This window comes from Girardinichthys multiradiatus, chromosome 8 (genome assembly GCF_021462225.1).
Source record: "Girardinichthys multiradiatus isolate DD_20200921_A chromosome 8, DD_fGirMul_XY1, whole genome shotgun sequence".
NCBI lineage: Eukaryota > Metazoa > Chordata > Actinopteri > Cyprinodontiformes > Goodeidae > Girardinichthys > Girardinichthys multiradiatus.
In genome coordinates this window covers 39923271-39942259 of record NC_061801.1, presented here as the reverse complement: position 1 = coordinate 39942259, position 18989 = coordinate 39923271, and the positions used below count along the sequence as shown (strand labels likewise).

Genomic DNA, 18989 nt, shown 5'->3' with positions numbered 1-18989 from the left:
ACACCTAATGTCATCCCTGGTAAAAATGTTACCCGTATTAATGTTTGTGCGTCTGTGCAGTTGAGGGAGCTTCGCCTGGAGGTGGAGGACCTTCACAGCTCCAGGGTCCAGGAGGATGTTATTTCCCGAGCTGAGACCCGAGCCAAGGAGCTGGAAAGTGCGCTGAGAGCTGAGGAGAGGTGAGCTGAACAGGAAGTCCACATTCTAAAGACAAACACAAAGAACTCTGCTGATGCTGCTCGGACCTCTGATGGTTCGTTTATCTGGTCGTCATCCATCTCCTGTTGGTCTGTTTCTAACCCAAATCTACAGACAGAAAGAGATTATTATTCAAGCATTTCCAAATTACCTGAAATTATCAGCAAGTTTCTGATGAAGGAAGGTAGTGAAAATAGACATGTTGAAGGACCTGAGATCAACCAAGGTTGGGACATGTCCAGAGGAGACAAGTCCCATCTCAGGTCTTCAACTTAGCCTGTTTTCTCAACATGAAGTGACAGAAGAAAACTGGACTGAGACTCATTATGTAATCAGGTTTGTATGTGAGCTTCTAGACTGGAGCTCTGACATATGTTCTCCTCTGAACATGTTTGGTTGGACAACCAGTGATGGTGACAGAGTGAAGGCTATAAATGGTTCATGTTAGCTGTAGCTTCATAATGACCACACTGATGCCTGAACTCTGCATTAAATAACTTTAGTTTGTTTCAGAACAGAATTAATCTAACTTACCTAAAATATCTTACTCTCATTGTTAAATTAAGGGGTTCCTTAAAGATACATCTATCTAGTTGCCCAGTAAAAGCACTTCCTGTTCTGGCCATCCAGAGGCTCTTTGAGTTGTAATTTATACTCTGAATCATGTTAACTGTTTGGACTAGAAAAGTTTTAAATGTAGAGCTATGATGATCATAAATATCATTTATAAGTTATATTTCTAACGGTAAATAGTACTGTTTCACAGTGACGTTCACGGTTGGTTTGATGTTTCTGCAGGAACAAAGCGACTCTGACAAACACCATCAGTAAACTGGAGAGGAAGATCAACGAGCTGACTGATCAGATGGAGGAGGACCACCGGATCTCTACGGAGCAGAAAGACCTGGTAATACATGTGTCCTCCACCTGGGGGCAGCAAAGTCTTACAGAAATCTCCACCTTTTCTGATTATGAAGAAAAAAGGTATAAAATATTTCTTACTCTAAAACTGGGCATCCAATTTAATACAATGTGTGCTTTTTTATGTTTAATATTAATAAAAAAAAATTTAAAAAAATAGAATTCAAATAATCAAAAAGCCAAATATTGGACCTTCACAGCCAGGATGAGGATGAAACCTGTTAATCTTTAAAATTGAACACGTTTGACTTATTATAAATTGCTTGTTTGTGTCTTTGATGGGAAACCAAACGTCATCCGATAAACCTTTTGCCTACAAGAGATTTACTTTTAAGAAAAGAATGCCAGTACTGAGCCGATCTGTGCGTTTGGTTCTGCAGATGACCCAGAGGCTCCGCACCCTGAAGCGTCAGCTGAACGAGGCTGAGGAGGAGGCGACCAGGAAGGAGGCGCAGTACCGCCACCTCCAGAGGGAGCTGACTGAGGAGAGGGAGACCAGCAGCCGACTTCAGAGGCAGCTGCTCGACCAGCACCTGCAAAACAAGTACGTAGTGAACAGAAACACTTTGGACCATCCAGGTAAAACTCTGCCTAATAAGCAACAGCAGTAATGTCTGAGTCTAGTCACTCGTAAAATTTTTACATCCATCATCCTGTATCATACAGTTCCTTTCTATACAAGGAGTTCGTGAGCCCTCCACCATCATGCTAATCTTTCCAAAGGACAATGTTCCAGAAGTGGTGCTGCCATGTTGCTTTTAGAGAACAGAGGCTTATTCAGTTTGTCCTGACATAAACATTACCGCTTGACATGCTAATGCTAACAGAGGATCCACTCTCTGGACTTAGGGTGCTTTTACTTTTCACTCCTGAATAATGGACAACAGTTTGGAAATGGCCTTATGATCCTTTCCATATTGACCGGTAGCAACAGTTGCTTCTCTAAGGTCAAATTTTTTCGGTCAACACCTGTTGAACCTTTTCCTCCCAAATCTAATGAAGTAACTGGGGTGTACTTAATTTCTGTTTAATAATGTCTGGGAGGAATTATTTCATCTGAGGTTTAAACCAAGTAATGAAGGAGCTAATAAATTATTTTGTGTTTCTAACAGACGCAAGGAGAACCTGACGATCCGTCAGACTTTGGATAGCCTGAGGTTGGGCCTCAGCGGGGACGAAGAGGAAGAGGAAGAGCAGCCACTAAATGAACAACCACCCACCATGACTAAAGTTTAATCCCTCCTTCCTCAGAAGAAATGGAGTCTGTGCCACCAGTTCTGCAGCAGCACATTTAGCTGGTTGGAAATAATCTGGTGTTACTGGGAAGTTGTTCAACTCTGAAACTGGCTAAGAAATGCATTCAAAATATTTGTTGCTAGGTAGTAGCAAACAGATCATTGCCATGAAACGGCTACAATGATTCCAGGTTGACCCACAGCTTGATTCATAATCAGGACTCTTCCATCCCCGTCTCCTCAACTCTTCCTTGTTAATTTGTAGGTCGTTAAAGCCCTTCGTCTCCCTCTGCTGGTGAACATGATGAACTGTGGGCTCAGCTGCTGTTTTCCCTTTAGATGTTTGTAGGAGTCACGAACTTGTTTGCACTGGAGTGCCGGAGCTTGCCTGGTGAAAACTGTTTAGGTTGCCTTAATCTCTTCCACTAGAATGTAGTTAGGATAGAATAAGCTTTAAAATTCAGAAGTAGGTTTTCTACTTTATGGAAACTATCACAGAGACAATATCAGTTTTATTTTTATATATCTGCAGTATTTTGTTCAAGATGCTTTACAGGGTGATAACAGTGTCTGTGGGATACCTGAGGGGTCTTTGATTGTGGCCGATTGTTCACCTCAATCACAAAGATTATTTATACATATATTGTGTTTTAAAGAGTGTTTAAGTCTTTTTGGGACATCTCTTAAAAGTTTGAATTTTAGAATAAATTGTTTTGCATATTTAAAAGTCCATTTGTGTAAATCGTCTGTAAACATTTTTCAGAGTTGGATGTTGGATATTTAATTTGGGGAGAGCAGTTTACTCTGAATTTTAATGGCAAAAGAGGTGATTTGTACTAAACATTAATTAGAAAATCAAGATTTTTTTTATGTGTATTAAAGGGAACTCGTTGGTTAATTACACTACCCCCTAGTTAGAAACGTAACCCTGAAACCCAGATGCAGGTTGAGTTCTGCCATGTTTACAATGTTTCCTATTTTAAAATCGAGCACAAACACGAGGTTTTAAATCTGAACTCCACACTTTGTCTACAGCTGTGTTTCTTAAGCCTGGTCCTACAGTCCCGCGTGTTTTAGATGTTTCTGCTGGAGCACATCTGGAACACCCCCAGGGCTGCAGAAGCCTGTTTATCACCCATTCATTTAAATCAGGTGTTTGGCACCAGAGTAACATCTAAAACATGGAGAACAGTGGGCTCTGAGAACCCTGGTCTAAAAGATAAAACTTTGTGAAAAGTGTACAAATATTTGTGTTAAACCGGTCTTGATATTAGCGGGTATTTATTTTTCACACCATTTCATCCTTTGGTACAACCTACAATTAAAGTCTTGTCTTTAAATCTTGGCTGTCTGCAGTTGCTACAACCATCAACACACAGGCGATTCTTCACACACGGTGCCCTGGCTGAGAGGTTGTTTTTGAAAACTGAAATTTTGTTTTTCACAAAATATTATGAAGGTTTCAAAGAATCATTGCTAGAAGTAGAATAACCAAGTTAAGGTTTGACAATTCTAGTATTTTAGAAGGGGAAAATGCTACAAAGTTCACTATTTAAATATTTTATTCATTTCCAAGACTGAAAAAATAAACTAGATCACCACAAAGCAGCCAGAAGTGGTTAAAGAGTGCTGCTGTTCGGTTTTAAAGGCCAAACTCTGAGATCAATGCAGAGCACCATGTCCACTCGAGACTAAACAGCGTTGGCAAATTCGAGTTCAGTGGAGATATGGTGATTTATCCAGTGAGCAGGAACAAGTCAGAGGGAATATAGTCTTGGAACAGAAGCCAGAAAAACTGGCACCCCATAGAGGGATTTAAAAGCACAAGCCAGGTGGGGAATGTCAGTTTGTGAGGAAAACTAATCAGAAACCCTACGATTCTGGCAATATTCACATACTTTTTCATTTCTGCTCCAGCACATAAAGCCAATATTGTAACATATTGTAATATTTAGTCAATAATAAAAGTTGTTATTGGCTGGTTGGTAACATGACTGTTCTCTTCCACCAAGTGATCAAACTATCAGCTGCATACCTGTGATTAATCTAATCACAGAACTGAAGGTTGCCTCGTACAAATCCTTGCTGCACGCATACGACTAGAACATCTACTATACCTAATAGGAGAAAACTGCAGTTCTATGCATCACATTAGCTGCAGTTCTGCCCTTCATGAATATAATCAACCTTTAGCCCAAGGTGGCCTGGCACCCAGAAAAAAAAACATATCCACTATCCTGTTCTGCATCATAAGACCATTTGGTCACATGACCAAACAAATACCACATGACCTATCCCGTCCCGCTCCAGAAACACAAACAGCAACAGAATGGAAATAAACATGTGTCCCATTAAACTAACGGGACCGATGCGCTAAAAAATAACATCGGCCGATTGCCATGTTTATGCCGATATTTCAGACATCCCTAGCTGCACCTAAAATGAGATGGACTCACTATACATTATGAGGCCCAGACAGTGAAGAAGAGGACTGTTCAAGTCTGGAGCAAAAGCTGAGCTTCATCGCTGTGTGATTGTTGCAGTCATGTCTGTTCAAACTGAGCATGCCTAACTCTTAAAGAGGAAAGCTTATTTCAAGTTATTTATGAATGGCCCAGAGAGGTTCCCATCTTCAACGCGTCAGATGCTTTTCCTGTTCATCTGCTTCAAAATACCTCCAGACAACATGTTGGCCTTTTCAACTACAGAGGGTTACAAAGCTCTTCAGAATACTCGCCATGTCAGCAGAGTGAGAGACTTCCAGAACCAGTCCAATGTTCTGACTACCATCATGATAGTTCAGGTTAGGTTCTGCAGGAAGTGGAGGAGCTTAGTGGCTGTGGCGCATCTATGTGGCAGCTGGGGTAGGTTAAAGAAGCAAATATCTTCAAATAGCTCATTTTCTGGTATCGGTTGTATCTAGAAATTAATTATTTTGACAAACCTAAAAAATGTCCCAGCTAAAATCTCTTAAAAAGAGGCTTAGATGAAAGCATCACCCTCCGTCTCCATGGAGACGTGGTACCTTTATTAAATATTTCCACAAGGGTTGAACATTTTCAACAATGTCTTTAAAATGCAGACACTCATCCATCTTGGGTGAATGGATTAAATGTTGTTTGCAGACAGAAATGCAGAACTCCTCTCATGTGATTTAAATCAACAGAATATATGAACTGCAGAGGAGTAAAAACTAGGAGATGACTGATGGGACATGCAACTAGTAAAATGTTTAGCACCCTCCAACCACAAATCTCCACCTTTATGAAGGGTCCATCCAAAACGTCCTACCACCCTACCAGGGCTGTTTTAAGTAAGACTCGTTCCTGCTTTCTGGAAACGACCTTCATTCCTGAACAGATTCCTACAGAGGAAATGCACCTTTAGATCTTATCCTCATACATTCCACAATATTCTGCGTTTTCCAGCTGACTCCTTCATCTGCCTTTCCCACAACATGGAAATCATAGAGGAAACAGAAGGAAGCAAACTGTGTCTTTATTATGTTGTTTTTGTGAATATTTGTAGCAGAAATTTAAATTTTAATATAAGTTTGATGAACTGTATAATAGTAGAAAGTGTCACCCACTGAATCCAACTTTCAACTGTTTTTAGATAGCATCCACACATTGACACCAGCAGCCCATTCAGTACAACACTGATTTTCAAACTGACCTTTAAACAACTAGCAGAGAGGATAATGTGTTTTGGAATGATTGAACTGCTTTGAATCTAACCTCCAGGTTCTGGATCCAGTGGAGAACAGGGTCAGGGAAGGTATAGAGTCCATAGACGTAGATGTTAATAGCATCCGCCTCTGATCAGTTGCTCAGGATGGAACAGCAGGTCCATCTAACAGAAGACCCAGAAAATGTTAGAATTTCTCAAATTCAACATTTTTCTGAGAATTGTCCCTCATTAAGATAAAAGTTATTCAGGAAGCATCTGAGGCCTTCAGAGAGCTCCTAACGTGAGGAGATGTTCAGAGCAGTGAGGAGGACTCTTAATGAGTCTAAGAGTGTCTGAAGCAGAGAAAATGGAGGAGAGACAGAGAGAAAGGAGAGATCTTCTCCTCCAATGAACAACAGTAAATGAATAAAACGCTACCAGCTCCATGGAGCAGAGATCCACCCCCTAAACAGTCGAGTCAATGAGAACAGAAACTTCTAGAACAATCCTTCTCTCCCCTTTTCATTTTTGTCCCCCTTTCTCTCTTTCATGCTTCTTATTTTTTGCCTTTTCGTTTCTGTCACCGTAACAATTGAAATAATCCCAAAGAAGTTTCTAATAAAGTTTATTTTATGAATATCAAGCAGAGCTTTAAAGTGTTAACCGTAATGCTCCACTTGTGAAAGTAAATCTGTTGGGCTTTTTCTTGGCACTCAGACAACAATTTTGAGCTACTCTGCCGCTCAAGACACATAAAAAAAAAAAAAGAAATCTTCAACTAGAGTTTACAGACAGGCCATTTGCTGAACAAACAACCCACTCCATGCAGTAATTAAGTCAAAAATACATTTTGCATTTAACAAGAAAAACCTTTATGTGTAAATATAGAACATATTTATCCAGACGTCCGCAAATGGCATAGCTTTAGCTATCCCTGGTTCAAATTCTGTAAAACCAAATATCTCCTATTAAGCACTTTTTGCTATCTGAAATGTTGTTTATGTATTTTGTTTTAATGGAAAAAAATATAGTTTTTTAAGGAAACTGTTGTCTGTTCTGTATTTGGGCGGCTGTATATGTCGACTTTGTGAAAATGAGAGTGATGCAGAATAAAGTTTTTAAAAATATGTGCACTTCTAAATAAGGATTGTACAATATAGCATATGGTAATAGCATTATCTGCGTGCATTAATAATCCAATGGAATGCATTGTTTGTTGCTGTTATTTCCGATCATCGTGTATAGATATTTTGCATTCAAATGTGATATCCAGCCTACTGGGTGGACTCTCTCTGCAGTAGATGTTCACACCTAACAAGGACCGCAGTGCACAACATGCTAAAGATCAGGCTTGGTTTGGATGCATTATGCCATAACGTAACTTTCAAATATCACAGATCCCAACTTTTAAGTACACTATGTATTCAGTGAAGTCTATGATAAAATAGCTGTTTGTGTGGAAACAGACAGCGGTTCTCAGGGATTACATCTCGAGTTACAATCAGATTAAAAGTGAAATTCAACAACCTGCACATTTTCAGACAGTTTTTTCTAAAGATAAGGGAACTTAAGCTATCAGTACAGTATGTCACATTTTATTCTTCAGGTTTAATAATATTTGTCACGAGCAGCTGATAAAATCTATATTTAGCGTTTATTACCAAAATATTTTGGAATACATTAAGTTCAGTATATTTCCCAGCCGTCAACAACAACAATCATAGATACTCCGGAGGAATTTTTTTGTAGCAAAAATCTTGCGGCACAACGTTTTACGCACAACCTGGGTTAGGTGAAAGTGTGCATAAATCCACGCAAATTTTTGACCTGCCGTGAAAATGTGCAGAAGCCATGCAAACTTTTTCAATCGACAATAATAAATTAAAACTAAAACTTATCTAAATCCCCTGAAATATGACTCCATTCAGTTTTATTTAATTCATACAGCATAAAACCTGATGTTTTTTCATGAGTTTAAGCTTTTATGATTTAAACCTGAGCGATGAAACTGAATCACATTCAGCCTGATACAATAACGCAACACACCTCAGGAAATGATGAAACAACCTTAGTCGAGTGGAAACGGTGAAACTTCCTGTTTTCTGTCACCTGTAGATGTAAATGCTCATCGGTTTGTGCGCTGAGGAGCATGAAATTCATGTGAATCATCTGTGGGCCCTTTGATTCTCACTGAAAACGAAAACTGGGTCAGATCAGCAGATTATTTCCTAACAAGTCAGGTTTGATGGTTCCTAAGGTGGACAAGCTGGAGAGAATCACACATGTCCATAAATAGCTGCTAAAGTTGCTCCTCATGGATGCCAGCTTTGGCTCAGCTGGAGGACATCACCAATGGAAGAAGTTGGAGGGAGCGTTTTATTCAGAGATGGTACTGATCTGCTGGCACATGATGATGTATGGCCTATCAACTGGTTTAGATTAACCGGGGCAATTATACACACACACAGACACACATAGTAGAACCAACTGTAGAATATAAACCTCCTCAATTGAGCTGAGGGATCCAAAGATAACGATGCCACTGTTGCAAATTGACCATAACCAGGATGAGGACTCAGAATGTGAATTCATGGACGCATGATACGATGGATGCATGTTTTCTTAATGATTTTCTTGTTTTATAGGTGGTACAGTAATATTTTTACTTATTTCTACTTATTTTTAGAAGGACATTTTAGATTGTGAACTCTTTTATGAGAGTTCGAAAGGGAGATTGTAGAATATAAACTATCTATGTGTGTAACTGGAATGTGCCGATAGAGGAGAGGGGAGTGAAAATATAGGGAGTGAAGCATAGAGAGTTCAAGGTCATAAATTGGTGAAGGACAAGGGATTACCAGATGGGGGTGAAGAAGATACCTCCCGTATCTTCTTCACCCCCAAGCTTGCTAGGAGAAAATAACCAGAAGCACTCCTTATTTGGACCTAAGGAACTGTTATGTTATACATGAGTGACATGATATATGTATATGTTGAACACACCCTTGAAGACTGAATAATAAAACGAGCTGGAAGCAGAGTTGTTGCTCGCAGGTTTTTGGCTGGGGCATCTTTCTCTCACTCTGCGCAGAGGCGAACATAAGCTGATTGTACTTTGTGTTTATTTCACTCTTTTGAAACCTGTGCCCAAATCAACGGACTCAGGGAAGCAGAGACGGGTTCGACAATTGGAGGCTCGTCCGGGATTTGGAAGAACAGGTGAAAAAATTGGGATCACTGACAAGGACCAACAGACATCGGACACAGGCTAGCCAAAAACTACAGAACAGGTAAGCAGAACCTGTTTTATCAAACTCTGCTTTTGGATTTTCGATAGGCTAAATTAATATCGTGTCCGATGTCTAAGTAAGTCTGAGTCCACCAAAACGTAAGAAAAAGAGTGTCATAAATGTTGACTAGGATTTAAACTGGTGAATAAGATGTTGTTTTAAGAGAATTACAAGATTTAGTGGTGGTGTTGTGTGGAAAAATATAGTCATTTCTCGAACGTGGCGGTTCAGAGTAATCCTCGACGGGGGTCTACTGTTTAGCTGGGTTAGAGGCCCGGAGGAATTGAGAAATCCCAAATTCTACAGAAAAGTAAATACACAGAGATCAGGCATAAACATGCCGTGTTTTACGTGAGTTCTGCCTCAATAAAACCGGATTACAGACGTAATAAAAGCACAAGCACATAGTCTGAGAATAAGTCTTGTGAAGTGATAAACTGTGAGTTGGAGAAATAATCCAACAAGATCAGGTTTGTGATCAAATAAATGAACTGTGAGCTGAATACAGGAATTCAGCAAGACCAGGCCTTTTGGTAAAAAACTCATGAGCTGTGCGCCGAGGAAATAATCTGTGTTACAGACATTAGGCGGAGTGAGTGAAAATTTGTGTGACTGGAGAGCAGCGCTGTGCAGAGTGGCTCTCATAGCAGGTGATTGAATGCAGCTTTCTGTCCAGAAACCTCACGGTGATAACAAAGACAGACTGCTGATTGCTGCTTTTGATGAGTAACGGAAATATTTCTCTGTGAAAACTTAGATTACAGACGTCTGCACAAACACAGAAGGAACAATATAAGCGGTGGAGATAACACTGTAAGATATAGAAAGTTCTGTGAGTTCGAGACGTTTTTCTTAAGAGCCGTGAACAGAAGTTATTACAACTGTAAGACCGGCCATGAGCTGTGAGTTGGAGATATAAATAACCAACAACAGACTTGTTAGGGTTAAAAAGTGAATAAGCTGGACACACACACACTCCGGCAAAAATCAGACAAGATTTGTAGTTTAAGTTCATGAGCTGTGAGACACACACACACACACTGGCCACTAAAAACAAGCTCCTGGGGGTTGAATGTGTTCTGGTGTCTTGAAGGTCGGTCAGAACTGAATGAGTGAGTGACTGAGATAACGCATTATAAATATATCTTTTAGAAAAAAGGATAGTAGTTGTCATAAGAATGGAAGGTGAATTTGATAATAGTGGAGAGAAACTGAATGATGCATGGAACAGCATAGATAATCAGCTCCTAGTAATAAATGCTGCTATTAAAAAAATCACTTGAATACAGAGAAGGACAGAAGTTGGTTAAACGGATGGATTCTAAAATAAATGAAGAATTATCAAAAGATGGAAAGAGCAAGACAGATGGAGAGAATATTGGCAAGTGGTTTTGGTTGAAGGTGAAAAAGTCAAAACAGGAGAAAGAGTTGGCTGACAAACAGTGTAGAGACTGCAGGTGGTTGGGCAGAGGGAAATGGAAGCAACTTGCACAAAAAGCAGAAAGTGATGAAAAAGTTTGGTCACAAATGGGTTTGCTGTGGCAAAGTAGTGACCATGCTATGACTGACAGGAAAAGCAGACAGATTAAAGATAGCAGTACAGTTGAAATGCCACCATCATATGAACTTCTCGTACATCAGCCCACTTTATCACACACTACAGCCCCCACTTCTCCTCTTACTGGCTTATACGCCACGCTGCAAGTTACTGGGGGACATGTGAGCGTGTGTGATCTCCCGCCAGTAAATGGACAGTCTCTTCCCGGCCCATCACCGCCTGGGTAATGCTGATGTGTGTTATTACTGCAATGAGCCTGGACACTGGGCCCGAGATTGCCCCCATAAGAATGGTCCACCCGGAGGGTATGGGTGTTATGGTTCCGCCATGGCTCCTCCGGCCCGTCCATACAGAGGCAGAGGTGGCCCAGCACGCGGTGCACACAGACCACAGCTCCAATTACCGGCCTGGGACGAGCCTAGTCTCTGGCCTGAGCACCACTGAAGGTCCCCACCGACCCCAGAAGACAGCGGGACTGCGGACCCCCTGCTGTCTGTGATTGTGTCTGGAAATAGCCTTTCTTTTCTGGTGGACACTGGCGCCACATGTTCAACCATCAAACAGGCTCCTCTAAACACATTCTCCACCAGGACTACAACTGTCATGGGGTTCTCGGGGGCAAAACAGGTCCTGCCATATACCAAGCCTTTAAAGACTGAAATTGGTGGACAGACACTGAATCACAGTTATCTAGTCTCCACTGACACACCAGTAAATTTACTGGGTAGAGACATGTTAATAAAACTGGGAGCAACCATTTTATGTGGGACTGATGGACTGCAGGTTCACCTGCCCAATGGCACCCAGTTATTTTGTGACAATAACACTTCTTTTTCACATGGACAATACCTCCTCCAGCCACTGCAGGACTCAATAGCTGATATATACTGGGTTTTGCTGCAACCTGAAACCACCGCGCACAGAGGCATTCTCTCGGCTTTCCATCGGTGGAAATCCTGGGTCTACACTCTGGCGCCCTATGTACCTCCTCCTGACCCCCCGCATGTCACCTTGTTTTATGATAGAAATAATTGTGAATGTTACCAGGAAAGCTTTGCTGACGAGTTAGAGGGTACACACTGGGACATTGCCACCACAGACATTTATGTAGCACCAGAAGGAGTGGTGGCCGAGGTTCATTGACTAGAGAGCAGGAAGTGTGGTTTAGGATATGGTCTGATGGCGTGCCTCATGTCTCTTTGGCCCTGCACCCAGGTCATGAAGCACGTGAACTTGGAGGTGTGTTACAACGCTCCCTGAATCTACAGGATTGGCAGCCTTTGGCAACCCCTAACCTTTTTTACTCGCCCTCAGGTAACACTTATCGCATATTCAACCACTCCACGGATGTGGGTACACTGGAGCATGTTCAGTTATACAGACACCATGGTAGGGAAAAAACAGACCATCCGCTGGCAGCTGCTGTTGTGGAAAAAATGCCTTCCACTCTCTGGGCAGAGGGGCCCACAGATGTACAGGTTCTTCTCAAAATATTAGCATATTGTGATAAAGTTCATTATTTTCCATAATGTCATGATGAAAATTTAACATTCATATATTTTAGATTCATTGCACACTAACTGAAATATTTCAGGTCTTTTATTGTCTTAATACGGATGATTTTGGCATACAGCTCATGAAAACCCAAAATTCCTATCTCACAAAATTAGCATATTTCATCCGACCAATAAAAGAAAAGTGTTTTTAATACAAAAAACGTCAACCTTCAAATAATCATGTACAGTTATGCACTCAATACTTGGTCGGGAATCCTTTTGCAGAAATGACTGCTTCAATGCGGCGTGGCATGGAGGCAATCAGCCTGTGGCACTGCTGAGGTCTTATGGAGGCCCAGGATGCTTCGATAGCGGCCTTTAGCTCATCCAGAGTGTTGGGTCTTGAGTCTCTCAACGTTCTCTTCACAATATCCCACAGATTCTCTATGGGGTTCAGGTCAGGAGAGTTGGCAGGCCAATTGAGCACAGTGATACCATGGTCAGTAAACCATTTACCAGTGGTTTTGGTACTGTGAGCAGGTGCCAGGTCGTGCTGAAAAATGAAATCTTCATCTCCATAAAGCTTTTCAGCAGATGGAAGCATGAAGTTCTCCAAAATCTCCTGATAGCTAGCTGCATTGACCCTGCCCTTGATAAAACACAGTGGACCAACACCAGTAGCTGACACGGCACCCCAGACCATCACTGACTGTGGGTACTTGACACTGGACTTCTGGCATTTTGGCATTTCCTTCTCCCCAGTCTTCCTCCAGACTCTGGCACCTTGATTTCCGAATGACATGCAGAATTTGCTTTCATCCGAAAAAAGTACTTTGGACCACTGAGCAACAGTCCAGTGCTGCTTCTCTGTAGCCCAGGTCAGGCGCTTCTGCCGCTGTTTCTGGTTCAAAAGTGGCTTGACCTGGGGAATGCGGCACCTGTAGCCCATTTCCTGCACACGCCTGTGCACGGTGGCTCTGGATGTTTCTACTCCAGACTCAGTCCACTGCTTCCGCAGGTCCTCCAAGGTCTGGAATCGGCCCTTCTCCACAATCTTCCTCAGGGTCCGGTCACCTCTTCTCGTTGTGCAGTGTTTTCTGCCACACTTTTTCCTTCCCACAGACTTCCCACTGAGGTGCCTTGATACAGCACTCTGGGAACAGCCTATTCATTCAGAAATGTCTTTCTGTGTCTTACCCTCTTGCTTGAGGGTGTCAATAGTGGCCTTCTGGACAGCAGTCAGGTCGGCAGTCTTACCCATGATTGGGGTTTTGAGTGATGAACCAGGCTGGGAGTTTTAAAGGCCTCAGGAATCTTTTGCAGGTGTTTAGAGTTAACTCGTTGATTCAGATGATTAGGTTCATAGCTCGTTTAGAGACCCTTTTAATGATATGCTAATTTTGTGAAATAGGAATTTTGGGTTTTCATGAGCTGTATGCCAAAATCATCCGTATTAAGACAATAAAAGACCTGAAATATTTCAGTTAGTGTGCAATGAATCTAAAATATATGAATGTTAAATTTTCATCATGACATTATGGAAAATAATGAACTTTATCACAATATGCTAATATTTTGAGAAGGACCTGTAGGTCTGATTAAATGTTCCCCCATTACCTTTCAGTTAACCACTGACCAACCAATATGGAAGCCCCAATACCCTCACAAACCAGCAGCAGAACTAGGCAAAGATACAGTGGAAGGCCTCTGGAACTCAGGTGTTTTAGAGTCTGCACATTCCTCTTCATGGAACACACCCATTTTGCCAGTGGAGAAAAAAGGGACGGGTAAATGGCGCATGATTTACGGGCCATAAATGCAGCTTTGGCCACCCCTACTGTTCCCGTGCCCAATCCCTATGTGGCACTGACAAATCTGAACCCTGACCATTGCTGGTTTACCTGCATTGATCTGGCCAACGCATTTTTCTGCCTTCCTTTAGCTGAGGAATGCAGGGACATTTTCGCATTTACCTATAAAACTCATAGGTATAGATACACTCGTTTGCCGCAGGGATTTGCACTTTCTCCAGGAATCTTCAATCAGGTTCTGAAAGACTCTCTCCAACATTGCCTATTACCACTAAACACCACTCTGATTCAGTATGTGGATGACATTCTCCTTGCAACACCCACTGTGGATGAATGCTAAGAGGCGACAGCAATTGTCCTGTCACATTTGGCTAAAAAAGGCTACAAGGTTAGCAAAGCCAAACTCCAGATCTGCAGACGCCAGGTTCACTTTCTGGGCAGAGTTGTTGCCCAACCTGGCATGGGGATGTCCCCAGCTCACCAATCTGCAGTTTTGTCTCACCCAAAACCACTCCTGGTTAAGGACATGTTGTCTTTCCTAGGACTCACAGGGTATAGCAGATCTTTTGTGCCCGGCTACACCGACCTCACTGCACCACTTAGAGATCTTGTCAAAAAACAGGGCATGAGAAACCTCACTGCCCCGCTTGAAAGGACCAGAGAAGCTGAAGAAGCGTTCATTAACTTAAAAACCAGCCTCTCGCAAGCTGCACATTTGGCACATCCAGATTACACGTTGCCCTTCCACTTGGATGTTTCTGTAACAGCACACACAGCCAATGGTGTGCTGTTCCAGAAAAAAGGGGGGGTTAGGACAGTCCTCATGTACATAAGTGTTATGCTGGACAACATGGAACAAAGACATCATGAGTGCACACAACATGCAGCAGGGATGGATAAAATAATCCAAAAAACAGCTCACGTAGTAATGGGACACCCTCTTAACATATTGACATCACATGGTGTGGTGGCCTTTGTGAACTCTCAGACTTTCACACTCTCACCACTGAGACAACAGAGGCTGAGTAAGGTGCTGGAGGCCCCAAACATCACATACACACATGAGGGAATAAACATGGCAGATAGAATAACTACCGGTACACCACATGTCTGCGCAGAAAAAGTGGAGTTTAATGAAAAAAATCAGACCAGATCTACAAAGTACATCCCTAACAGACACCCGAAACCTGTACACAGACGGGTGCTGCTTCAGACATGACACAGAAGGACTTAAGGCAGCATACGCGGTGGTGGAAGACACAGGGACAGATTTTGTCACAGTACAGGCAGAGGAACTGACAGACGCACAATCAGCGCAGAGAGCAGAAGTTTTGGCAGTAATAGCTGCTCTGAAACTAGGAGCAGGACAAAAGGTTAACATTTACACAGATTCCGCATACGCTGCAGGAGCGGTACATGTAGAACTTAAACAGTGGCTGAGGACAGGATTTAGAACTGCAGGACAGAAACCCATTAAACATGAACAGGAAATGAGAAAGATGGCTGAAGCTTTGTTGCTCCCTCAAGAAGTAGCCGTCATTAAATGCAGAGGACATGACAGCAGTAACACCAGAGTAGCACAAGGGAACCAGGCGGCTAAACGGTGTGCAGGATATCAGCCCAGGCACATAATGCTGTGTTCAGAAGCAGGGTGGACACCAGAACCCACCCTGGAAGAAGTAATGAAATTACAAAAGGGGGCCTCTCCTGAGGAAAAATCAGTTTGGAAGGCCCGAGGGGGTTCAGAGGATCAGAATGGTCTCTGGAGAAGCCCAGACGGACGTCCCATCTTGCCACCAGGTCTTACCAAAGTAGCCCTAGAAGACGCACACGGAGTAGGACATGTGGGAACAATGCAAATGAAAAATCTTGAACACTGGTGGCACCCTTTTTTGAAACCAATGGCAGTGCATTGGATTAATTCATGTGAGATGTTCAGGCAGTTCAATGCCAGACCAACCTTGAAGCCAGCACCTGGAAAGTTCCCAGTAGACCCAATAGCAGGAAAAGAGGTTATCATTGATTATTCAGGTCCTTCTCAAAATAATGAACTTTATCACAATATGCTAATATTTTGAGAAGGACCTGTACAGACATGACTGAGAGAGTAAATGGGTTCAGATATCTGTTGGTGTGTGTGGATGCATTTACTGGATGGCCAGAGGCATGGCCTACAAAAATGGAAGACAGCAAATCTGTGGTGAAGTGTTTGATAAATCATTATATCCCTAGACACGGTTTTCCAGCTAAAATAAGGTCTGACAATGGAACACATTTCAAAAATGAGGAACTCAAGGAAGTGGAAAAATTCCTGGGACTAAAACACTCATTTGGTACTGTGTACCATCCACAGTCACAGGGGAAGGTTGAAAGAATGAATCGAACCCTTAAAACCAAATTAGCTCAAATCTGTGCACAGACCAAAATGACTTGGGTTACTACCTTACCATTAGCTCTGATGTCTGTACGGAGTTCTATAAATCAGAAACATGGTTTAACTCCACATGAGCTGCAAACAGTGAGGCCATTTCCAGGCCCACAAACAAGGTTACCGTTTCTCACTGAGTGTGAACAATCTATGTCTCATCGTGATTATTACAGATCTCTCCACAGTCTTGTTACAGATTTCTCCAAACAGATCCCAGCAGAACCAGAGACCAGGGTCGGAACTAACACATCAGAAGCCGAGTGGGTCCTTCTGAAAGTCATCAAAAGAAAGTGGTCAGAGCCTAGGTGGACCGGTCCATTTCAGGTCACAGAGAGGACAACCCATGCAGTCAGGCTGAAGGACAAAGGCGCTACTTGGTATCACTGGAGCCAGTGTGCAGGAGCAGAACCACCTCAACGATCCCTTTCTCAGGTCCAGGAGGATCTGAGCGAAAACACAGGAAAAGACAATCTCACTTCTCTCACCCAAGAAGGGGCAGAATAATCCCCGGGTGAGAGAAATGAGTCCAGGGTCAGTCTGCCCTGAGAGCTGAAGACAGAAGAAGAACAGCAGAAGAAGAGGCGGAAGTGATTGAGTTTCCCTCTCACTAGGAGTGGTAGAGTTTCCCTCCCACCCCAGAAGACACTGCTCGGCAAACATTTTATATTACATTTAGATTTTTTGTATCTTTTTTCAGGTTATGATTTCTATTGCAGTATTTGTAGCAATAATGGTGACCTGTGGATGTTATTGTGTGCCATGCATTCGTTCTCTGATGGTGCGCCTCATCACCTCCGCAATTGAGCTGAGGGATCCAAAGATAACGATGCCACTGTTGCAAATTGACCATAACCAGGATGAGGACTCAGAATGTGAATTCATGGACGCATGATACGATGGATGCATGTTTTCTTAATGATTTTCTTGTTTTACAGGTGGTACAGTAATATTTTTACTTATTTCTACTTATTTTTAGAAGGACATTTTAGATTGTGAACTCTTTTATGAGAGTTCGAAAGGGAGATTGTAGAATATAAACTATCTATGTGTGTAACTGGAATGTGCCGATAGAGGAGAGGGGAGTGAAAATATAGGGAGTGAAGCATAGAGAGTTCAAGGTCATAAATTGGTGAAGGACAAGGGATTACCAGATGGGGGTGAAGAAGATACCTCCCGTATCTTCTTCACCCCCAAGCTTGCTAGGAGAAAATAACCAGAAGCACTCCTTATTTGGACCTAAGGAACTGTTATGTTATACATGAGTGACATGATATATGTATATGTTGAACACACCCTTGAAGACTGAATAATAAAACGAGCTGGAAGCAGAGTTGTTGCTCGCAGGTTTTTGGCTGGGGCATCTTTCTCTCACTCTGCGCAGAGGCGAACATAAGCTGATTGTACTTTGTGTTTATTTCACTCTTTTGAAACCTGTGCCCAAATCAACGGACTCAGGGAAGCAGAGACGGGTTCGACACAACACACCAGATCGAAAAGTCAGAACAGGTTAACGATTAAACTATCTGGTTCCGCCTCGTTGGAGCAGAGATGCATCTAAAGATGGAGGACAGAAGTCCTCCAAGACTGTTTGGCGCTAGCTACTCCGTGCACACAATCAGCGGTCAAACAGTGCGGTGAAACTTTTACGAGAAAATATTAAATATCTGTCCACGAAACACTCGATTTCTAAACTCGAATTAGCGTTTAATAAAACTACTCTATAAACTAAAGTTAGTTTTTGTCACGATGACCGACTTTCCAAATGTAAATCCTCATAAAACATTCAAATAAAAACCAACAATTTTAACTGTTAAATTGGATTAAAGCAGCTCTTACCGTTTGCTGAATTATACTGGACGCTAATTCCAAGAGAAAAGCAACAAAAAAGGCCTGTTCAGACGAAGCTCAACTGTTAGGAAGACGAAGAAGACAAGATGGCGGCCGTCTGCGCCAGTTTCCAAAGTGGACCGAACCATTTCCCTGATGGGAGGAGGAGGGATGGACTGTTATCGGTGGTCAAAATGGGATTATTGTGTAGTTATTTAAATGTTTAAATCATTTAATGCACACATATAAGGATATATTTATTCTATTTTAAATACATATGTGTCTATGCAAATAGAATCATTTTAGTATCTATTAAACTATTTAATTGTAATATCTCACAGCAAAGGTGGATTTTCTTTTTAAGCAGTCAATTTAAACAATGCGAAAACTATCTTGATAAAAGATTAAAGAATGTTAACCAAGCTTGTCCAAGTGTGGTTAGTTTAATTGGGCACAATGTCTCATCTTGGAAGGTGTTGGTTCAGTCACTCACCTGCTGCATCATTCCCCATCTCTCCATTATACACTGCTCAAAAAAATAAAGGGAACACTTAAA

The 18989-nt window shown here is 42.0% G+C and overlaps 1 protein-coding gene and 1 long non-coding RNA gene across 4 annotated transcripts in view; one reads left to right on the top strand and one right to left on the bottom strand.

Moving 5' to 3' along the window:
- The window catches only part of LOC124872416 (cingulin-like protein 1), a 44589-nt gene extending 40895 nt beyond the window's left edge, over positions 1-3694 (top strand). For all 3 annotated transcript variants that reach the window (XM_047372387.1, XM_047372386.1, XM_047372385.1), the window contains 4 exons: positions 61-179; positions 997-1105; positions 1500-1663; positions 2232-3694. In XM_047372387.1, coding sequence (XP_047228343.1) covers positions 61-179; positions 997-1105; positions 1500-1663; positions 2232-2355 — 516 coding nt within the window. In that variant the 3' untranslated portion in view covers positions 2356-3694. The remainder of the gene's footprint in view (positions 1-60; positions 180-996; positions 1106-1499; positions 1664-2231) is intronic.
- On the bottom strand, positions 168-18562 carry LOC124872418. The gene is made up of 4 exons (XR_007039282.1): positions 18443-18562; positions 6092-6206; positions 1448-1652; positions 168-306 (listed from the first exon to the last, which is right to left on the bottom strand). It is a non-coding gene; the product is annotated as an uncharacterized LOC124872418 (long non-coding RNA).
- Between the last annotated feature and the right edge of the window lie 427 nt (positions 18563-18989).